This window comes from Cervus elaphus, chromosome 21, assembly GCF_910594005.1.
Source record: "Cervus elaphus chromosome 21, mCerEla1.1, whole genome shotgun sequence".
In the NCBI taxonomy this organism is placed as follows: Eukaryota; Metazoa; Chordata; class Mammalia; order Artiodactyla; family Cervidae; genus Cervus; species Cervus elaphus.
In genome coordinates this window covers 23433397-23456646 of record NC_057835.1, presented here as the reverse complement: position 1 = coordinate 23456646, position 23250 = coordinate 23433397, and the positions used below count along the sequence as shown (strand labels likewise).

General features: G+C 47.3%; 2 protein-coding genes across 4 annotated transcripts in view; one reads left to right on the top strand and one right to left on the bottom strand.

Annotated features, from left to right (window-relative positions):
• Positions 1-7187: 7187 nt before the first annotated feature.
• MCM4 (minichromosome maintenance complex component 4) lies at positions 7188-19467 on the bottom strand. The gene is made up of 17 exons (XM_043879167.1): positions 18739-19467; positions 18514-18583; positions 18302-18391; positions 18018-18181; positions 17831-17932; positions 16700-16795; positions 16520-16615; positions 14544-14682; positions 13400-13620; positions 12902-13022; positions 12274-12533; positions 11635-12000; positions 11080-11207; positions 9992-10199; positions 9015-9243; positions 8455-8588; positions 7188-7797 (listed from the first exon to the last, which is right to left on the bottom strand). Exons 2-17 carry the CDS (start codon positions 18575-18577, stop codon positions 7705-7707), a joined length of 2511 nt encoding a protein of 836 aa, XP_043735102.1. The 5' UTR covers positions 18578-18583; positions 18739-19467; the 3' UTR covers positions 7188-7704.
• Positions 19468-19550: 83 nt separating this feature from the next.
• PRKDC (protein kinase, DNA-activated, catalytic subunit) overlaps positions 19551-23250 on the top strand; it is a 125817-nt gene continuing 122117 nt past the window's right edge. For 2 of the 3 annotated variants that reach the window (XM_043879165.1, XM_043879164.1), the window contains exons 1-5: positions 19551-19732; positions 21407-21483; positions 21588-21680; positions 22017-22091; positions 22975-23083. In XM_043879165.1, coding sequence (XP_043735100.1) covers positions 19579-19732; positions 21407-21483; positions 21588-21680; positions 22017-22091; positions 22975-23083 — 508 coding nt within the window. In that variant the 5' untranslated portion in view covers positions 19551-19578. Of the gene's footprint in view, positions 19733-19806; positions 20080-21406; positions 21484-21587; positions 21681-22016; positions 22092-22974; positions 23084-23250 lie in introns of those variants that run through there. The other variant, XM_043879166.1, reaches the window with a different exon arrangement.

Sequence of the window (23250 nt, the reverse complement as noted above, 5' to 3'; positions counted from 1 at the left end):
CAGTAGACAGAGGGCAGTGAAAGAGTTAAAGGATAAAAACCCCCGAGGTTTTAAGTTTTTAGACTTCACATATGAGATCATACAGTATTTTTGTCTTTCTCTGTCTGACTTATTTCCCTTAGCATAATGCCCTCTAGTCCATTCATGTTGTCACAAAGGGCATGATTTCCTTTTTTATGGATGAATAATATTCCATTGTGTGTATATGTACATAGGTGTATGTATAATTACATATATACATATTTATATAGCATTTCACATCTTGTTTATACACTCATCCACCAATGGACACATAGGTCATTTCCACGTGTTGGCTGTTGTGAATGATGCTACAATGATCATGAGGCCCATGAGGTTTTATAAATTGCTCTTTTTACCTGGAAAATTTATAGTTGCCTTGGAAAAAGTCCCTGCCTTCATGGAGCTTATGTGCTAATGGAAGTAGACAAACAGCAGACTTAAGCAATACATACATGAGATACTTTCCCATCATGATAAGTACTGAATAGCAAACTGGGCAACAGAAGAAGAGCAACAGAGTTGGCCCTGCTCTTTAGGGCGGGCAGTGAGGGAGGGGCCCTCTCAGAGGAGGGTCCAGCTCAGATCATGGAGCAGAGGTCCTGTGAAGCCTGGAGGGAGCCCAGGCAGAGGCTGGTTGCTGAGAGTGGAGGGCCTGGGGCCTAGGGTGTGGGCCTCTGGGCGGGAAGCCCTGCTATCTGTCGCAGGCCTTACTAATGTGCTTATTTGGCCACCAGAGGAAATCCAGTATGACTGAAAGTGCTGTGTTAGTGTTGTGTCCCTGAGGTCCCAGAGATTGCCGGAGCCAGATCCTGAAGTGTTTTACTTAAGAATGACAAGGAGTTTCTGTTTTAATTTAGAATAGGCAAACTTGGAAAGGTTTTAAGAACAGGATATGTACTGTGAAATTGTGTGGCATTGCCAGATTGGAGTAATGTGATTTGTTTTATTTATTTTTTGTGTGTGTGATTTTAAAATGATCAATGCTGATATTTAAGGGTTGTTATCATCAGTCACTAAGTCCTGTACGATTCTTTGCTACCCCATTGATGCACGCCAGGCTCCTCTGTCCTCCACTATCTCTCGGAGCTTGCTCAAATTCATGTCCATTGAGTCAGTGATGCTATCTAATCATCTCATTTTCTGTCACACCTGTCTCCTTCCTGCCCTCAATCTTTCCCAGCATCAGGGACTTTTCCATTGAGTCGGCTCTTTGCATCAGGTGGCCAAAGTATTGGACCTTCAGCATCAGTCCTTCCAATGAATATTCAGGACTGATTTTCTTTTGGATTGACTAGTTTGATCTCCTTACAGTCCCAGGGACTCTCAAGAGTCTTCTCTAGCACCACAGTTTGAATGCATTAATTCTTTGGTGCTTGGCCTTCTTTATGGTCCAGCTCTTACATCCATGTTTGATTACTGGAAAAACCATAGCTTTGACTATATGGACTTTTGTCAGCTAAGTGATGTCTCTGCCTTTTAATATGTTGTCTAGGTTTGTCATAGCTTTTCTTCCAAGAAGCAAGCATCTTTTAATTTCATGGCTGCAGTCACCGTACTGCTAGAAGTTATTTTGGAGCCCAGGAAAATAAAATCTGTCAGTTTCCACCTTTTCCCCATCTGTTTGCCATGAAGTGATGGGACCAGATGCCATGATCTTAGTTTTTTAAAGTTGAGTTTCAAGCCAGCTTTCTCACTGTCCTCTTTCATCCTCATCAAGAGGCTCTTTAGTTCCTCTTCACTTTCTGCTGTTAAGAGTGGTATCACCTACATATCTGAGGTTCTTTGTCCTAGAAATCTTGATTCCAGCTTGTGACTCATTCAGCCCTCCTTATCACATTATGTACTCTGCATATAAGTTTAAATAAGCAAGGTGACAATATACAGCTTTAATGAACTCCCTTCCCAATTTTGAACCAGTCAGTTGTTCCATATAAGGTTCTAACTGTTGCTTCTTGATCTGCACACAGGTTTCTCAGGAGACAGGTAAGGGGATCTGGTATTCCCATCTTTTTAAGAATTTTCCAGCTTGTTGTGATCCACACAGTCAAAGGTTTTAGTGTAGTCAATGAAGCAGATGTTTTTCTGAAATTCCTTTGCTTTTTCTGTGATCATATGTTGGCAATTTGATCTCTGGTTCCTCTGTCTTTTCAAAATCCAGCTTGAACATCTGAAAGTCCTTGGTTCACATACTGTTGAAGCCTGGCTTGGAGAATTTTGAGCATTATTTTGCTAGTGAGTGAGATGTGTGCAACTGTGCAGTAGTTTGAGCATTCTTTGGCATTGCCTTTCTTTGGGATTAGAATGAAAACTGAGCTTTTCCAGTCCTGTGGCCACTGCTGAGTTTTCCAAGTTTGCTGGCATATTGAGTGTAGCACTTTCACAGCATCATCTTTTAGGATTTGAAATAGCTCAGCTGGAATTCCATCACCTCCACTAACTTTGTTCATAGTAATGCTTCCTAAGACCCACTTGACTTTACACTCCAGGATGTCTAGCTCTAGGTTAAGTGACCACACCATTGTAGTTATCCAGATCAATAAAACCTTTTCTTACAGGTCTTAATAGTACAATAGTTAATAGTTCTTAAGAACCTTAATATTTCTTAAGGTCTTATAGAACTTAATAGTATAGTTCTTGTGTAATCCTGCCACCTCTTCTTAATCTCTTCTGCTTGTTAGGTCCTTACCATTTCTGTCCTTCATCATGCCCATTCTTGCATGGAATGTTCCCTTGGGGATCAAATGTACTACTTACTCTCAAAATCTGACAAGAAACAGAATATTTACATTGCCCCAGATTGTCTCCTCACAAGATACTTCTAATTTAAAAAGGAAAAAAAATCCATAATTTACAATGAAGAAACCAGGACACCACTTTACTCAGGTGATAAAGGTCAACCTCAGCAGTAAAGGTCAGGTGCATGACCCCCTGGTGTGATGTGTTGAGGACACAGCCTCACCTGTGTTGCTGCTGCCAAAGGGTACCCAGAATCCAACCAGAAAGATGTCAGACAGACCCAAATTAGAGACATCTCCAAAAGCAGTGGCCTGCACTCCTTAAAAATGTCAGTCACAAAAAGATGAGAAAAGACTGAGGAATGTTCAGGACTGAAGAGGAGAGACATGAAAACTAAATGCAACTTGTGATCCTAAAGCAGAAACATGAATTTCTTAGTTTTACTATGAGCATTATTGAGACATTTGATGAATTCTGAATGTCTGTAGATTAGGTAACGCATAACTTTTCTAAAAAATTAATTTTGGTGGTACCACTGCATGGCAGTGAGATCTTAACTCCCCAACTAGGGATTGAACCCATGCCCCCTGCGGTGGAAGCACTCATTAACCACTGGACCACCAGGAAAGTCCCTGAATTTTTGATGGTTATGAATAATTCTGTGGTTTTACATGAAGTAAGGCTATTGGCTTTAGGACATACATGGTATTTAGGATGTACTTATAAGTAAAGCAGCATCCTGTCTAACTTAGTGTCTCAAATAATTTAATCTAACAACTTTTTTTAAGCCTGAAAATTCAAAGTTTTAAAAATTGAGTTGCAGAGGTATTTTAAGAAATTACCTCAGACTTAATAAGTAACAGCACTTTCTTAAACTAAACATTTCCTAACTTCATGCTAAGAGAGTTGTTGCATTCTGAGCTCCTTCATTCTTACTGATCTTTGGTTTCTTGGGTGGAGGTGGTTGTATGTGTAACAGATGTTGGGAGCACAGTGGCCCGTGTCTGTGTCTAAATCCAGTAAGGATGCTCCAACTAGTAAGTCTGGGTCAAAATTAGAGGAAAAAATTCAAATTCAATTACATTATTTTATAGCATTTGAAACATGTACTTGTAGGAATTAAGCTGAATTGTACTGGTCATAGCAAATACCCTCTTCCAACAACAAAAGAGAAGACTCTACATATGGACATCACCAGATGGTCAACAACGAAACCAGACTGATTATATTCTTTGCAGCCAAAGATGGAGAAGCTCTATAGTCAGCAAAAACAAGACCAGGAGCTGACTGTGGCTCAGATCATGAACTCCTTATTGCCATTTTCAGACTTAAACTGAAGAAAGTAGGGATAACCACCAGGCCATTCAGGTATGATCTAAATCAAATCCCTTATGACTATACAGTGGAAGTGAGAAATAGATTTAAGGGACTAGATCTGATAGACAGAGTGCCTGATGAACTATGGACAGAGATTCGTGACATTGTACAGGAGACAGGGATCAAGACCATCCCCATGGAAAAGAAACGCAAAAAGGCAGGATGGTTGTCTGAGGAGGCCTTACAAAATAGCTGTGAAAAGAAGAGAGGTGAAAGGCAAAGGAGAAAAGGAAAGATATTCCCATCTGAATGCAGAATTCCAAAGAATAGCAAGGAGAGACAAGAAAGCCTTCCTCAGCAATCAATGCAAAGAAATAGAGAAAAACAACAGAATGGGAAAGAGTAGAGATCTCTTTAAGAAAATTAGAGATACCAAAGGAACATTCCATGCAAAGATGGGTTTGATAAAGGACAGAAATGGTATGGACCTAAGAGAAGCAGAAGATATTAAGAGGTGGCAAGAATACACAGAACTGTACAAAAAAGATTTCACAACCCAGAGAATCACGATGGTGTGATCACTCACCTAGAGCCAGACATCCTGGAATGTGAAGTCAAGTGCGCCTTAGAGAGCATCACTATGAACAAAGCTAGTGGAGGTGATGGAATTCCAGTTGAGCTATTTCAAATCCTGAAAGATGATGCTGTGAAGGTGCTGCACTCAATATGTCAGCAAATTTGGAAAACTCAGCAGTGGCCACAGGACTGGAAAAGGTCAGTTTTCATTCTAATCCCAAAGAATGCTCAAACTACTGCACAACTGCACTCATCTCACACGCTAGTAAAGTAATGCTCAAAATTCTCCAAGCCAGGATTCAGCAATACGTGAACCGTGAACTTCCAGATGTTCAAGCTGGTTTTAGAAAAGGCAGAGGAACCAGAGATCAAATTGCCAGCATCCACTGGATCATCGAAAAAGCAAGAGAGTTCCAGAAAAACATCTATTTCTGCTTTATTGACTATGCCAAAGCCTTTGACTGTGTGGATCACAATAAACTGGAAAATTCTGAGAGATGGGAATACCAGACCACCTGATCTGCGTCTTGAGAAACCTGTATGCAGGTCAGGAAGCAACAGTTAGAACTGGACATGGAACAGACTGGTTCCAAATAGGAGTACATCAAGGCTGTATATTGTCACCCTGCTTACTTATTTGCAGAGTACATCATGAGAAACACTGGGCTGGAAGAAGCACAAGTTGGAATCAAGATTGCCGGGAGAAATATCAATAACCTGATATGCAGATGATACCACCCTTATGGCAGAAAGTGAAGAGGAACTAAAAAGCCTCTTGATGCAAGTGAAAGAGGAGAGTGAAAAAGTTGGCTTAAAGCTCAACATTCAGAAAACTAAGATCAAGGCATCTGGTTCCATCACTTCATGGCAAATAGATGGGGAAACCGTGGAAACAGTGTCAGACTTTGTTTTTTTTTGGCTCCAAAATCACTGTAGATGGTGACTGAGGCCATGAAATTAAAAGACCCTTACTCCTTGGAAGGAAAGTTATGACCAACCTAGATAGCATGTTAAAAAGCAGAGACATTACTTTGCCAACAAAGGTCCATCTAGTCAAGGCTATGGTTTTTCCAGTGGTCATGTATGGATGTGAGTTGAACTGTGAAGAAAGCTGAGTGCTGAAAAACTGATGCTTTTGAACTGTGGTGTTGGAGAAGACTCTTGAGAGTCCCTTGACTGCAAGGAGATCAGTCGTGGGTGTTCATTGGAAGGACTGATGTTGAAGCTGAAACTCCAATACTTGGCCACCTCATGCGAAGAGTTGACTCATTGGAAAAGAACCTGATGGTGGGGGGGATTGGGGGCAGGAGGAGAAGGGGACGACAGAGGATGGGATGGCTGGATGGCATCACAGACTTGATGGACATGAGTTTGAGTAAACTCTGGGAGTTTGTGATGGACAGGGAGGCCTGGCGTGCTGTGATTCATGGGGTCGTAAAGAGTCAGACATGACTGAGCGACTGAACTGAACTGAGCAAGAATAACCTACATTCTTCTTTTGTTCACGGGACACTCGGGCAGGGACCATGTGCCAGCCCTCTGCATGGGTCGGGAAGAAGAGGAACCAGGAACCTGGCCTGGGCAGCCCACACCCATGCTCAACAAACCACATTCCACAGCTGGGAAGGGGCCGTCCTTCCTGCTCCAGCACTCGGGGGTGAGTCTGCCGGAGGTTTCCTGCTCCAACAGTCTGACTTGAGTCCACAGGAGGTTAAGTCAGCATAAGGGTGAGTCCGCAGGAGGTTTCCTGCCCCAGCACTCGGGGGAGTCTGCAGGAGGTTTTCTGCTCCAGCACTCTGATTTGAGTTCACAGGAGGTTAAGTCAGCACAAGGGTGAGTCTGCAGGAGGTTTCCTGCCCCAGCACTTGAGAATGAGTCCGCAGGGGGTTAAGTTGGCACAAGGGTGATTCCTCACGCTCACCCTCCAGCTCTTGGAACTGGGTCTGGCAGAGCTCTCCAGGGAGATGTACTCTTCCTCCTCTACCTCATCGCCTGCAAACCCCCAACAGCATCCTTCTGTCCTGGCTCTGTAAAGGGAACAAACCCTCCCACTCTCCCCCACTCTTGGGGACACCCCCCCCCAGGCCAAAAGGGACCAGAAATGCGTCCTAATAAACATGTATCCTATACAACAGAACCTTCATTGGGTTCATTCGACTCAAATTCCCTTAAAATCAAACTTCATTTGCAGCCTTCAGTTCCATGTTGGTACTGAATTAGAGTTCAAAAAAACATCATTAATGTGTTACTTCAGAGGAAGTCAAAGGTGACACTGCTCAGGTGACCTCAGATTCCACCCGACTCCCAATGTAATGCTGTTTAAACACTTGGTTCCGTCTGGACACTTTCCCAATGAATGGTGACTCTAAGTTATAAAAAGGCCAAACTCACACAGTTACACATTTCAGGGATTACTTGTTACAGTTGTATTTCTGCCCGAGACTGCAGCCAATAGTGGTTTTATGAGAATGACTGCTAAAACCAAGATATTTTTAAATAAGATGAAATTTATTAGTGACTTACGAATCACTAATGAATTTCCATAAAAGCAGTGTTTATTAAACCTTTTTTCATAATGAAAAATGCCAGACAACCAAGTATTACTTATTCTATCACTTATCGAGGAAAAAGTTTTACATATTAGAGCAAAGCAATACAAGTTAACATGGAACCCCATTGTTACCAGCCTCTTGTAGACAAGAAAACAAGCCTGGAGGACTCAGCAGGGTCTGTCGCCTCTTCACAGGGAGGGACAGGAACACCCAAGTGTCTCCAGTACCGGACAGAGTCCAGCACAGACCAGGACCAAGACTGCAGTCTGCAGAGAAGACCGCATCCTACCGTCTGCACTGACACACCACTCAGCCCTGGTGCTCCAGGGAACAGTCTCTGCTGCCCACACTCACAGATGGCCCAGGACGGGTTAACAGATGAACACACTGGCTTCCCAGGAAAACTGAAGCCACATGAGAAAATTCTCATGGTGCCGAGCAATGACCTTGAAGCCCTTCCTCCTACTTGTGGCAGGGCCAGGACGGTGCTGCTCCCAGGCCTTCAGAGCAGACGTACGGTCTTCCCAGTTACCGTCAAGAAGTCATCATCCGCCAGGGCGCGCAGCGCTTCTTCAAACATGTCCTTGGTGATTGCCTTCGGGGAAGAGCAAAGAGCTTACCTCTGGAGCTGCCCTACCCAGACACACAATGAGCCCAAATTCAGAAACCACTGGAGTCTCCTGCCTTCGGGGCGGCTGGACACACATTTCATGCTCCAACTCTTCCCCCAAGGGGCCCGATGCTCAGCACCACAGGCCTGGTGCCCCGGTCTGTGTGCACCACTCAGCGGTCACAAGGGGCCAAGAAAGGGGTGTCAGGAAAGCAGGCAAGGGCTAGTCCTGACCAGCAGAGCCCCTGCCGTGAACCTGGCTTTCCTAATAACGGCCAAAAACTGCAAACACTCTAAATGTCCATCAGCCAAGTACATGACTGGGAAGGCACGAGACAGAATGAACATGTCACAGTGGGTTCAGTGGCACAGAGCGAGCTAAGATTGTCACTGACCAAAAATCCAAGAAGCCACTGACTTGGCTCAAAAACCACTCGTCTACATCCACACAGAAGACTGAAAAAATTCTCACTGTGATCACTCCCAGATGGTGGATGGGAACCTTACTTCTCTTCTTTATCTGTATCTACATTTATTACTCAAGCAGTAAATGAAGGGGGAAAGCTAGGGAAAAAAAATTTAAAGCAGCATCAAGGGAAAAGAAAACTATTAAACAAACAAAATGTCCACGTAAACACTTACTATGTCAGACTGTCCCCGAATATCTTCAAAGAGCTGCTGGTATTTCAGGGCTGGTGTCTTTCCTTTCGACAAGATAAGCTTTCTCAATGCTTCTGCTAACTCTTCCTTCCGCTTCCGAGAGGTGGCACTCATTCCTGAGTTAAGAGAAAGCAAAATGTTTCTCCCATAAGGAAGGGAATACCTTTCAAATCTCTAGTAGTACTTCTTCAGCCATAAATCAACTTTAGTCTAAAATAATCTTTAGTCTTGTCACCAGACAAGGTAAGGGAATAGTGGCCAGAACACACAAAGTCAGAGTGAGGTCTGAATCCTGCCCCCAGTTTTCTAAAAGCTCAGAGCTGCAACTCTTCACTGAGAGAGCCCAGCAGTCCACACAGAAGCAGAGTCCCCTCGCGAGGGCCTGAGTCACTCCTTTAAAGGGGACTTGGTGCCTGGACAGACGGCTGGATGGGACAGAGCTAGGCCGAGTGCACCAGTGTCTGCCTCCTCCCAGCCTCATCGCATGTTCATGGGGGCTCTGACCCGAGACAGGGCAGCACCCATGTTGGGGGAAGGCTGACCTGTGGTGAGGATGGAGATGTCCACGATGCCTGTCCTCGGGTCGGTGGCTGACTGCTTCAGGGCCTCCCGGTGCAGGCGCTTGGCCTCCTCCACATCAATGGCCTCCACCTTGTTTGAAAATCGCACTTTTGCGTGGGCTTCTGCTAAGCGGATCAGCGACTCCAGCTGCCGGGGGTATGCGGACACCATCCCTCGGCTGCTGCCAACCTTCCTCATGTCCACGTAGGCCTGCAAGACAGGAGACATGCTGACTCCTCACATGGTGACCCCAGGCAGGGAAGTCCTGAGGGGATAGAGAGTGGGGTCTAGCCTTAGGCCTCCACCCTCATCCAGGGGAGGGGTGGCACCCGGTGGGGGGAACGTGGTGCTGGGGAGGGAGCTGAGGACTTGGCTTGTTCACACCCTGCGAGGATCACATAACAGTAGGCCAAGGGTCACTGACTCAGAGCACACGAAAGGTAAACTGTATACACGTGGATGACATAATTTCCTCCAGATGACCCAGATGGAAAACTACAAATCACGTGTAACTTTCACTTGAGCATCTTCAGGACTGTCAGGATGAAAAGCCCACCAAAGCACCAGAAACCTTCCTGATGTCACAACATTCATGCGTGTGTCACCAGGCACTGCTGCCCACGTAAAAGGTACTGAGAAGTGAACATAAAATACTTCAATTCTTTAGAAATGAGCAAATATAGCTCAGAGACCAGAATCACAGAGTCACTAGGTATTAACAGCCTCACTGATGTTTCAACTCGGGCACCCTGGTCTTCAATACACTGTGCTTACAAGAACTTAAATATAAAATGAATGCACAACTGGTAGAAATGAATCCTTTTTCTTCTTCCACACTTGGAAAAGTCAACTTTGCAACACAGGAGGGAAAACAGTTGTAGAAGACAGTGTTGTTCTTGACACAACAAGAACTGTTTCAGAGCTGAGCAGGGCCCAGCAGCCTTCCGGCCCCGGGTACCTCGATGAGGGCCTGGCTGGCGTCCTGGCTGAGCCTCGGCATCACGGTGCTGTGTGCGTAGGCGATGTAGTCCCTGAGCACCGCCATGTCCATGCCCTCCTCCTGTGCCTGCTCCTCGCTCTGGTAGTACAGGGACACCAGGTGGTGAGCCAGGCGCCGGTCGTACGCCTCGTCCTGGGGGTCCAGCATGAGGAAGATCAAGTCAAACCTGAGGAGACATGGTGACGGTTCCCAGTCAGGACACCCACACACCTGAGGGTGCACCCACGGCCTCCATGGGAGGGGGCAGGCGTGCCTGGCCCAGGTGGTCTGAGGAGCCCAGGTCCTCGGGTCTCCTGCCCCGGCCCTCAGGTCTGCCTGGGAACAACTGTTGGGCGCTGAAGGTGAGTCAGAAGCAGGAGGCTCCCGAGGGAAACACTGCTGTGATTCTGAAGACTGGAGGTGAGTGAAACACATTTAGCTGTGTTGGGGAAAAGAACTACTTGTGTAAGAAGTGAAAGAAGGAAGACCCAGAGGGATGGGATGGAGAGGGAGGCGGGAAGGGGGATCGGGAAGGGGAACACATGTAAATCCACGGCTGATTCATGTCCATGTATGGCAAAAACCACTACAATGTATAAAAAAAATAAAGAAAGAAAGAAAAAAACAGAAGTGAAATAACCAAATTCTAAAACCCATTATGAAATACATCCATCCTTGAGGGGAGGCCTGGGTCACATGTCTCCTCTCCCCAAAATGTAGCTCTGACCCTTGTCTACTGTAGGAAGCTGCTCTCTGCACTTTGCTGATTATCTACAGTGGCTATAGGACCGAGAGTGGCGAGAGGTGGGTTTCTGACAGTATGGAGAAGAAAGACCCCAAGTGCTCCAAGAAACGAGCATGTATGCATTAAGGTGAGCAAATGCATGGTCCTCATCTCAGGACCCATGACTGAGCAGACATGAAGACCATGCCGGCATGACGACGCCGGCATGAAGAGCTGAAAATTGGCTGTGTTAATCCTGGTTATTTCCTTCTCACCCTCACCCTGAACCTTTCACAGATGAGTAAAATAAAACCATCTGTTTGATGAACATGTGCTATCATACCTTGATAAGAGTGTGTGGGGCAACTGGATGTTTTCAATGGTGGTTTTTTTCGGATTCCACTGAGACTCGATGGGGTTTGCTGCTGCCAGGATGGAGGTACGGGCGTTGAGCTGACAGATGATCCCAGCCTGCCAGAGTGACAGATAGCGTGGTCAGCAGTCTCATGCTGAGGCTGGCAGGAGCTGAGAGCCCCTGCCTCACGTGACCTCTGCCAAGGAACCGTGGCACCACAAGCACGGTGCCTGTAGCATCCACTGGGGAAGCTAAGCTGGGTTTCACGCCAAGGATGGAGGTGGAGGTAAACATCTGCTGTGACTACATCCTTCTCAAAAACCAAGCCCCTGGCGTGAGATTTAGGACAGACTCCAGTTCTACGAGCGCCAGGCTTTACGTTAGTTAGTACCGCACAGAGGACACAGGTCCTGCAGAGTACATGGATGGGCTGGGACCCGACAGCAGTACTGGCCAGTCTCCCGAGCTGTAGGTCCAGAGGCTGTGGGGTTCAGGCCCCACCCCCCACCCCCACGCAGACGTCAGCACGGGCAGGTGGCTGACCTTGGCGATGGACAGTGTCTGCTGCTCCATGACCTCGTGTAGCACGGAGCGCGTGCTCTCATTCATCTTGTCGAACTCGTCGATGCAGCAGACGCCGTTGTCACTCAGCACCAGGGCGCCGGTCTGCAACACCAGCTGCCGAGTCTCAGGGTCCTTCATGACGTAGGCGGTGAGCCCCACGGCACTGGAGCCCTTCCCGGACGTGTACTGGCCCCTCGGGACCAGGTTGTGCACGTACTGCAGCAGTTGGGACTTGCTGGTTCCTGGGTCCCCGCACAGCAGGATGTTGATCTCTGCACGGAACTTGCCCCTCCCCGTATGGCTGAAATCCTTTCTCGTCCCGCCGAAGAGCTGAAGCAAGATTCCCTGGGCAGACAGACAGACAGGACTCAGCACTCACCTGAGGTGGGCGGTGGAGAGGCAGGGGGCTCTGCAAATGGATGCTGAAGAGATCAGAGGATGAGAGCATGTCAGAAGCCACGGGGGGCCTGCCTGGAAATGGGTGAGCCGGGGATGGAGATGAGGGTGCAGCCCCTGTTCCACCCTCGGGCTGAGGCTCAGCCTTTCCAGGTGTTCACACCACCTGACCTTGAGCTTTCAGGCCTGGCCATACACAAGAAGCCTTTTGAGGTCAGTTACCTTCTTTATATCTTCGTGCTCATAGATGCTTGGCGCCAGGGCAGACGCAAGCCTCTCATAGATGTCTGGCTTCCTGGAAAGCTCCTTGAGCAACTCCACACGTTTCTCGGAGAAAAGTTTCTGCTCTGCTTCTTCATCAAGGCCATGCAGACGCTTTGAGTCGGTCTTCCGGTAGTGAATGACATCAATGTGGGTTTTGTAGACGGACTTCACGTTGCTCACTCTGGGGTTGATGCGAATAGGGACGGCTCGATAGATGCCTGAGGGCACAAAGGACACCCTCTCACCTGCCTGCTCTCAGCCCAGAGCGCAGGGAGCAGGGCTCTGGGGGGCTCTGAGCACAGCCGTGAGGCTGACTCGGGACCCCCACCTCCACACGGCGCCTGCTTGCTGCTGTGTTCACTGCATCACAGTGTGAGACAGAATTCTCATTTCTCTTTAAGTGAATGCACAATTATTAATAATTTGACTAAAAATACTAAAACCCTGTTCCAAAAATCTAAAAAGGAAGGAAATCCAAAAAGCTCACATATTTAAAGTCGCTCATTGGTTATTTTGGACAACAGCAGAAGACAGCCTACTGTCTGGGCAGGCACCACATCAGAGGTCAGATGGTGGAGCCCCTCACCTGTGATGTGCACTCTGTCTCCAGGCTGGACCTTGTCCACGAGGTCATTGTGAGCGAAGAGGACGACTGTGTGTGGCGTCTGCCCCGCGGGCATGTCTTCAGGAGACTCCTGGAGCTTGATCTGGAAGGACGGGTAACAGACATCTCAGGATGTCCAGATGCCCAGCACCTCCATTGCCCTAGGGACATCTCTCTGGAAGATGGCTGCGCTCACCACAACACACTAGTCTCCAGCAACTCAGTCTCACCTCCATTCTGAGAATGTTGCTGATTAAACACTCCCCCACGTGGGGGTGGGGTGGCCACATCAGGGCCGCGGTGAGTATGCCTGCATCACCCTCTGCCTGCTTTTCTAGTCCATTCTGGGCTGTGCTCCCTTCCAGGTCAACCCAGTCAGGAAGCACGGTTTTAGGGCCGCACGAGTGGACAGGCTGCACTGGGCTTCAGAGGATCCGGCAGGGGCAGAACAAGGACAGGGAACGTGGAGGGGGCACCCACCATCTGCTTGTCGGAGAACACGGAGCGGTTGTGGATGAGGGCCATGCTGTGGCTGGTGTGGCAGCGCTCGCACACGCAAGGCTCAGCGATGCGGCCACGGTCTATCTCCACACGGGCCGTGTGGGCGCACACTTGGCACTGGAAGAAGGCCTCCTGCATCTCTGGAATCAGCTGGGATGTCCTAATCACCATGCCACTGATGGCGATGAGCTGATCGATGTCTGAAAGGTGGAGAGACTGTGGCTCGTCCCAGCCAGGCGTGGGCCTCTGCAAGGGTCTGGGTCTGCTGTCCAGCCCTGGAGGACCTCGCTGCAGGCTGCGTGGGGGTGCTGGAGTCACAGGAGACTCTCTGGCCAGAGCACCGACACCTCGCTGGGCACCCTCAGCTCTGGCCTGGGATGCTCCTCCTGTGCAGATTACTCTCAACCCCTCAAGTCTACTGACCTGCACTAAGCTTGGCCAGCCAGGCTGCCTGGGGACGACCAGACTGATGACGCGGCTGCAACAGCCCATGTGCTTGTGATAATGTTCTTTACAGCCACACCCACCATCCACTATACGTGTGGGGTTCAGACTTACCTGTCCCACTAATAACTTTGGGCCCTGATATAGGATTTCCCCAAATAAATAACAGAAGCTTCAGGTCTGCTTTCCAAACCTTCGGCTGCAAACCCTTCTGAACAGGGCCGAGCGCACCGTCTACCTGGGCTGAGGCCCCTACACTGTTCTTCTGCCTCTTCTCTTACTTACCAAACCAGACTTCCTCCTATGCATCAGGGAAGGGACAATATTTTATAGATCTGTTTTCTACACTGATTCTGAGAAAGTGCCTACTTAGTAAAGTAACTGTAAAACTATCATCATTGGGTAAGTTTACCTTAAGATAGGAAACTGTCAAAAGTTATTATATCTTTGATATAATTTCATTTGTTATTAATAAAAAAAGGAATGGTGGAGCTACAAGCATGTGGCACAACGGAGCCTACTCCTGGTTTCTGTCAATTCAGTCCACCACCGTCACTGTCACCAATTCCTCTAAGGTTCCTTGGTGAAGTGACTCTCACGTAAGGTATTTTCCTGCTGTTAAAAACATTACCTTCTATATGTCAACAGTATCTCAATGAAACTAGGGGAAAGACAGTACCTTCTGGATTCAGGTTCCTCATATTCTTAGTCTTCAAGGCGTTGAACGGTCTCACTTGAATCTGATGCTCTAAGATTGAGTCAGGGTAGCGGTCAAAGAAGATCTCATTGACGGCCATGTCAAAAGTTGGGATGACTTCCTAAAAAACAAACGTAAGATGCCAAGCTATGCTTGTATTTTTAGCTTAGGATTAAATGTAATAAAGCAACTGACATTAGCAAGGCATAAAAACAAAAGAACATGGTATAATCCAGAAGCATTACCCTAGAAATCACACACGTGCAGTTCACAAACCCTTGGGCACACTGGAATCTCACGCATCAGCACTTTCTCACTTGACTTAAAGAGGCGAGTCTACAGCAGTAGTTCCATCAGGATGTGCTGGCATGGCTGTAGGCTTTTAATTAGTAACACAAGCCCATACTTTCATGTCTTTTCCTCCATACCAAAATGATAGCAATGTAGGTTAAATTATAATTCTTACCCAAATTTGTTAACACCTGCTCTCCGTTCTGTAGATGAGGAAATGGCTGCTCGGAAGCCGAGGAACTGAGCCAAGGGTTACACAGCAATTCAGCAAAATCAATATTTAATAACAAGTCTGCTTGCCTCCAAAGCTTACAGCTATTAATAGGATCAGTGTAACTGATGCTTTGTTGATCAAGCCTGACCTTAAGCCCAGAGAAGACTGTAGTATGGTTAACACATCCTGTTAAGACATGTCAGGTGTGTGACCATTTTCATTTAAGATATTTTACATCATCAAACCCAACACACTATTGTGAGTCACTATTACCTTATGTATATATGAAGAAACACTGCCAATCAAACTATGACATACCAGCAAAAGTAACACATATCTTGATTTTCAATGTTAATATGTAAAAAAAAAGTGTTCAACTTAAAAAAGAAAGATCCCACATGCCATGAAGCATGGCTAAAGGAAAAAAGAGAAAAACAACAAAAAGGCTCTTTGAGGCATATTCTATTTATAAAAAAATTTTTTTTTTAAATTCTCATTGCCTTTTTTATTGGGATAATTGTAAATCCACATGCAGGTGTAAGAAATATAAAGATCTCTGACTCTGCCCAGTTTCCATTAATGATAACATTCTGCAAAAAGTCTAATATCACAAGCAGATATTAACTTGGTACAATTCACTTATATTCAGATTTCCCAGTTTTACATGTATTCACTCTTGTATGTGTATGTGAGTGTATTCAGTTCTATCAATTCTATCACCTGCATAGATTCATGAATCTGTCACCATAGTTAAGGTACTGAATAGTCCTTCAAAGCCACCAAGATCCCTATGTTGTCCCTTTGTCACCAAACTGAGCTCCCCTCCCCTATTCCTTCTCTGTAACCCCAAGCAACTACTCATATGTTCATCTCTAAAATTCTTTCATCTCAAATGTTATGTAAGTGGAACCATACATTAACATTACCTTTTGGATGTGTATGTAACCTTTTGGAATTGCTCCTGTGGGATCCATCCAAATCACAGTATGTTTTACCTCTGAGGCATGTTCCAGACTGGCCATACCACAGCTGTTTGCCCACAACTGACCTGAAGGATATCGGGGCTGATTCCATCTATGAACATCTGTGTACAGGTTTTTATGTGAACATAAGCTTTTGTTCTTCTGGGATAAATTTCCAGACATGCAATTGCTGTGTCATATGATGGCTATATGTTCACTTATTTTTTTCTAATTGGAGTATAATTACTTTACAGTATTGTTAGTTTCTACTGTACAAAGTGAATCAGCCCTAAGTGTACATACACACACCTTCCTCACTACTATGCTCTCAATTTGCCCCATCCTCTCATCCCCTGTAGTGTCCACATACACACACACAGACACGGGCACTCTGCAGGCATATTCTGTTACTGAGAAGAATGCTATCCAGAAACCCTGCAGATGTTCTAGATGTTTAGTGTAGTCTGCCAAGGTCAAAGCCAAATTCTTACCTGTGGGTAGCAGATGAGCTGTCTGTAGAGATTTGTATCAAATGATTTTATGTGTTCACAGTTTACATTTAAAAATGGCTCTCCAGTAACATTAATCTATAGAATAGAACAAACAAGTTATATTCTGCTAATTGTTTTAAAACAGTTAATTTGAATTTTTAGGTAAGCATATTTCATTACCTCTCCAAGTCGCTGCATGTACAGAGGTTCAGTAATGTCTATGCCAACATTTTCTTCTTCTTTAGCCAAAGGATCAATGAAACGCTGAAGAAATCTCTGAACAAAGAGAAAGATTAAGCTTAATGCAGTTAGGAATAAGCAGCTACTCAAATTATGGGCACTGGGGTGCATGTATCTTTCAAGTGCCCATCAATAAACAATTGGCTTAAGAAGATATGACGGGACTTCCCTGGTGCTCCAGTGGTTAAGAATTCAACTGCCAATGCAGAGAATGAGATCCACCCTTGGGAAGAGCCCAGATTGCCTCGGGGCAACTAAGCCCCACAACTACTGAAGCTCACACAACCTAGGGCCCACGTTCTGCAACAAGAGAAGCCACAGTAGTAAGAAGGCCACGTACCACGACTAGACATAGCCCCTGCTCACTGCAATGAAAAGCCCCAGTGTGGCAACAAAAACCATGCACAGACACACACACACAAAGTGACATATATGTGTTTATATAAAATGGACTACTACTCAGCCATAATAAATAAATATCGGCCACTTGCAGCAACACGGATAGGTGCAGACAATATTATACTTAGAGAAGTAAGTCAGACAAAGACAAGTACTATGTATCACTATCACTTATGTATGTAATCTAAAAAATAACACAAATGAGTCTACATACAAAACAGAAACACACTCACACAGAAAAGAAATGTATGGTTACCAAGAAGGAGGGGGAGAGGGGAAAGGAGGGATAGACTAGCAGTAGGGGGTTAACAAACAGAAGCTACTTTATATAAAATAGAAAAGCAACAAAGATCTACTATATAGCACAAGAAACTATGTTCAATATCTTATTAGTGACCTATAATGAAATAAAATCAGAAAAAAACGTATCACTGTAACTGAATCACTTTGCTGTATAGATGAAACTAACACAATATTGTAAACCAACTCGACTACACAAAAATAATAGTAGGAGTGGTGTCAGAATTTGAAAACAAGCATGTTTTTTCTTCCTAAAAACTACATTTATGATTCTGAGCCATGTAAGCATCTGTGCCTAAACACTGGGGCACTTGGACATAGGTCCAAGAAAATGCTCCCACATTTTCTAAGCTTGGAGGAATGATACCTCACCTGAAAGTTTTCTTTGCACGTTGCCACGTTTACATCTGTTCCCCAAATCACGAGTTTTTGGCCCAAAGACTGCTCGCTCGCCACTGTATCTTCTGCGGCCGGCTGCACAGGAAAAGGCGACGGGAGCCGGTTCGGGGGACCGCCCGTACCGCGCACCCCATCGCGCCCCGACCGGCCCTGAACTCACCCCGTCCGAGTGCAGGTCCACCTGCAGCCCCTTCCGGGCCGAGCCCAGGTCGGGTCTCTGCCGCACGGGAGTGCCGCGCACGCCGCTCCTAGGGGTGCCCTCCACCCGCGAGCTGGGGGTGCCGTAGGTCAGCGGCGAGCTCAAGTCCAGGTCTAGGGGGACCGCTGGGGATCGCATCCACACGGGTGAGCCGGGGCGGGGGGGGCGGGGGGCGGGAAGGAGCCCAGCGGGTCGTCCACTCCCCCCGCCAGGTCCCTCCCCCGACTCCCAACCGGGCAGCTCACCTGCGGGCGGCGCGCGGGACGGGGTGCGGGGCTCGGCGCCAGGAGACGAGGGCAGCGGCTGCGGCTCTCCGGACGACAAGAGGTCCTGGCCTGCGGGGGTGGAGGGCACCGCGGCGTCGGCGCCGGCGGCACCCGGCCCGTACAGGGGCTGACCCGGCACCGCCCTCCCTCCCAGGGGACCCCGCGGGGCACAGCAGGGACCAGACACTCACGTGGCTGAGCTGGGGCGGCCCGCCGGGAGCCGCGGCGGCTCGGGGTAGATGCAGGAGACGACATGGCGGTCTGCGCAACAGGGACGCGGGTTTGCGTGGACGTTCCCTACAGACTCCCGCCCCTCTTCCTTCGCTCCAGTCTTCCCTCCCCTCAACTCTTACACCCCCGCGCCCCCCCGGCCGACCCCAACCAACCCCCTACCCCCCAACCCCTCCCGGGCCCACCTAAGGTGCGCGTTTCAGCTCCTCTTCAGCGGTACGCAGATTTCCCGCCGGCGGCACCGTTGGCTCCGCCCACAGCTGCGGCCCACCAATCGCGGCAGCGTCCTCGCGCGGCCCCGCCCCCGGAAGGCACCACTGGGCAGCGATAGGGGGAACTCGACGGCTGAGGCCCTTCCGCGGCTCACAGGACACCTACGCACAACTGGTTTGGCGCCCCCCCTCTAGAATGGTCTTGTCCGCAACCGGAACGCGATTTCGCGGGAAATCTGTGGAGGCAGCGTTCCCGGCGGGCCCCCACGGCTGGGGCTAGCTCCTGTGTCCCTTGGGATTCCAAACGACCGCCCCCACCCAGAGCCCCGTTACCAAGGACTAGCAGTGGTCCCTGACCCGAGCCCTAGCCTGTCTCTTTATGCCTCGGGCACTTGGCCACCTCCAGCTCGCCCCCTGTCCTCCGCACCTATTTCCGGAGGTCGAGCGGTTGGGTTCCTGACTCTCCCGAAGTTTGAATGCATTGTGCTCTGTGTATCTTAACTTAGGATGTCTAAGCCGCCGGTCCTACAGGGCAGGCCACCTCCTCGAGGATCTCCAGCAGGGACCCCACGCCCGCATCCGAGTCCGGAGCATTACGGGGTCCAGGGTGGGTGTGCTCGGGGATCATGGATCCCTCTCCCCGACCCACTTAAGGCCCCATTCAGCCCAGCACCTCGCCCCCTAGTCCTAAGGGGCAGGGCCAGGCCCAGGCAGCTGTGCGCAGGCGCCGGAAAAATCCGCCCTTTCCCGCCCCTTCCCGCCCCACGGCACTTCCGGTCCCGGCAGGGAAAGTGGTGTTCGCGGCTGGAGGTTATGGCCGATTCGGGGTCCGGCGTGCGGGGTTCCCTGCTGCAGCTACAGGAGTCCCTGTCCGCTGCCGATCGCTGCGGCGCGGCGGTGGCCAGTGGTCAGCTGCTGCGGGGCCTAGGGCAGGAGTGCGTACTGAGCTCTGGCCCCGCGCTGTTGGGTGGGTACGGCTCCGGGCTCCGGACGGCCGGTGCCCGGCAGCCCGCTCGAGTCCGAGTGGGCACTCGGGGTGGTGCTTGAATGGGCCCGTGGGAATTTGTGATCTGTGTAAAAGTGTTTGTCAACTGCCTCTTTTCTTAACGCCAGAGGAAAGGTATTTCAAAGCCTGAGGTGGTGGAAATGCTTTGAATTTGGCATCAGTGCTAACCACGGTGGGGAGCGACGATGAAAGTTTTGTTCTTCCACCTCTATGTCGTCTCAACCCACCAGCACCTTTTCCAAACCCCAGTTTTGCTGTTCCTTCTTTTGAGAAACAAGTCATGCTCTTAACTCTTGACTTATGCCTGGGTAAGAACTTGACCCTTTGCAGCAGGAGTGCCTCTTAGCATTTTTAATGTGTCTTTGCGTGAAAACTTCGGTTACACTCCCTTTTAAAAACACAAACATGTAGACTTCATGATGCGTCCTCTTAATTAGAAAATAAGATTTTCTTCCGAAAATGTCATTGTTAATAAAGAGGAGAAATAAAGCCTTAAAGAGATTGCTGTGTAGTACCTACAGACTGCCACGGTGTGTTCATGAGGACGGCATCACTGTGTAAATGCTTTCCAGTTTGTTCTAAGAGTTCAGTTTTGTTCCTTTAGTAACCTTGTAAAGCAGTTCCAGGTTCACTTTCTCCTATCCAGGATGTGTCCTTTCACTTGAGGGATTGTAGGGCTGTGTACTAGTTTCCTATTGGTCCCGAAACACACCACAGACTTAGTGTTTACAACAGCACAGGTTTGTCGGTTACCCGTCTGTGGTTGGAAGCCAGCAGGGATCTCATCAAGCTAAAACTGAGGCAGCAGGCAGGGCCGCTCCTTTTCTGAAGCCCCTGGGGGAGAATCAATTTCCTTTTCATTCAGGTTGTTAGCAGAATTCAGTTCCTTGGAGTTAATAGCACTGAGGTTCCTTCTTTCTTCTGGCATTCCTTGTTTCCAGAAGACACCTGCAATTCTTGGATCACGCTGCCCCCCTCCCCGCTTCCTCCATTTTCAAAGCCAGCAGCAGAGGGTCAAGTATGACTCCTGGAACCTGTCCTGCTTGCTTGCCTTCCTTCTCCCCTTTCCACTTGTGAGGGCCTTTGTGACTGCATTGGGCCCCCTTGATGACCCAGAAGTGAAGTCAAGTGAAGTGAAGGTCGCCCAGTTGTAACCAACTCTTTGAGACCCCATGGGCTATACAGTCCATGGAATTCTCCAGGCCAGAATACTGGAATGGGTAGCCTTTCCCTTCTCCAGGGGATCTTCCCAACCTAGGGATGGAACCCAGGTCTCCTGCGTTGCAGGCAGATTGTTTACCAGCTGAACCACAAGGGAAGCCCTGATGACCCAGGGCACTCCCCCAGTTTAAAATCAGATGATGGGCAGCCATAATTCTATTTGCAACCTAATTTTCATTTACTGTGTAAAGTTCACAGGTATGACACTAGGCATCAGAGTTCTGGCCTCTGGGGCCATTATTCTGAACTTATCACTGTGGAACATTGTGTAGAATTTCCCATTTTCCTTGTCAAGGCAGACTTGGGCTTGTGTTTTGTCACTTATGAGGCTGAATTGAGAAACAAGCATCACCTTTAGTGTGCGTTTATGGAGAACCTTGGCAGCTTTCTTACTTGCTTTTTTTTTTCCCCCAGCATTACACACTTCCTTAGTTTTTTCCAAAGATTTTGGTTTGCTTGTATTTGTTCGGAAATCACTCAGCATTGATGAAGTAAGTTGACCGTTTTCATTTTGCTCTTCTAGTGTATGTCTCTTCATGTTGAGGTGACTTTTTTTTAGCCCATGTTTCCATAATGTTTATTTCTTTTATTATAGTTTCGTGATTGTAGAGAAGAAGCCCTAAAGTTTTTATGTGTTTTCTTAGAAAAAATTGGCCAGAAGATCACACCTTATTCTCTAGATATTAAGGTAAGGAGGAAAAAAATTACCTCTTTATATATCAGCGTCCCTTTTAACTTACATGGAAAGTTACATGGTAACTTACGTCATAACTTAACATGGTTAAGCTTAATTTTATTTCTGCCTTTCTTGTTGGGTAGTTTACTTATTTTTGCTTGATTGTGTTAGAAATTAAGTGGCTAATTTTTTAAAAATTTAACGTGCTGAGGCCCTTGTGGAAAACTATTAAAGTGTAGTATGTCAAATATTGGTATTCCTTCTCCCAGGTGTAGATTTAGCTATTAAGTCTTAGTTACAAGAAGTAAGATCTTCTTGATGATTTTAATGTCTGCCTTTAAATCCTAGAACACTTGTACCAGTGTTTACACAAAAGATAAAGCTGCTAAATGTAGAATTCCGGCCCTAGAACTTCTTATTAAGGTAATTTAAAAAATATTTCTAAGTGCATGTATTTTATGGTACACATATAATTTGAACTGAAAATTAGAGTTGTGGAAAAAAAAAAAAATTAGAGTTGTGGATGAGAGATGCTGAGGACTCCCATTGGTGTGAGAAGGTGCCTGTTTCCAGCCATCACCCAGCAGCACCTTGGTGTTCTGCCCTCACACTGCTCTGGGTAGCAGAGGAAGAATTTGGGCTGTGAGGGGCAAGAAGTGAAAAGTGAAAGTCGCTCAGTCCTGTCCAACTCTGAGACCCCAAAGACTATATAGTCCATGGAATTCTCCAGGCCAAAATACTGGAGTGGGTAGTCTTTCCCTTCTCCAGGTGATCTTCCCAACCCAGGGATCGAACCCGGGTCTCCCGCATTGCAGGCATATTCTTTACCAACTGAGCTATAAGGGAAGCCCTTACTCTGAAAATGTATTGCTGCTGAGACTTGCCCAGGTTCACCTCGTTGTGTCCTTGAATGTTTTCTTGAAACCTTACACTTACACTTCGAAGGGTCTGTGTGTTGTGTGTATGTGGTCGTTGGGCTCACCCTCACCTGGGTCTCTGCTTAGATGCATGTCTTTTTTTTGCATCTCTGTTGTAGAATTTCTTTGGGTCTTGTTGGTCCTTAAGTGCCTCTGAGGGAATGGGTCTAGTCATAGGATAATTTTCTTGGGAAGGTGAAATTAAGTCTACATCCCTTTCCACTTGGCCGCCTCTGTTTTTCCACCACTCACCTCAGCCCCTCATCCCACATAACCTAGCTTGACGCCGAGCGTGAGTGCCTGGAGACCATGACTGTGTGTGAACAGGTGCAATAGATGGAAGCCTTCCGTTGCTTCCTCCTAGACTCTGCTAACTCATGTTCTCTCAGTTACTTCAGACTTTGAGGAGTTCTAGACTCATGGATGAATTAAGAGTTGGAGAGTTATTTACCAAATTCTATGGAGAACTTGCATTGAAAGCAAAAATACCAGATACAGGTAAGATGAGTTTAAATGTGATTTTAAAATGTTTTAACAAATTTAAAAAGTTTTTAGTGTAAAACTTGGATTTTTTTCTGGCAAGGTATTTATGTTTTACAGATGCACTTTTTTTTTTAAACTTTTATTGGAGCATAGTTGCTTTACAACATTGTGTTAGTTTCTAT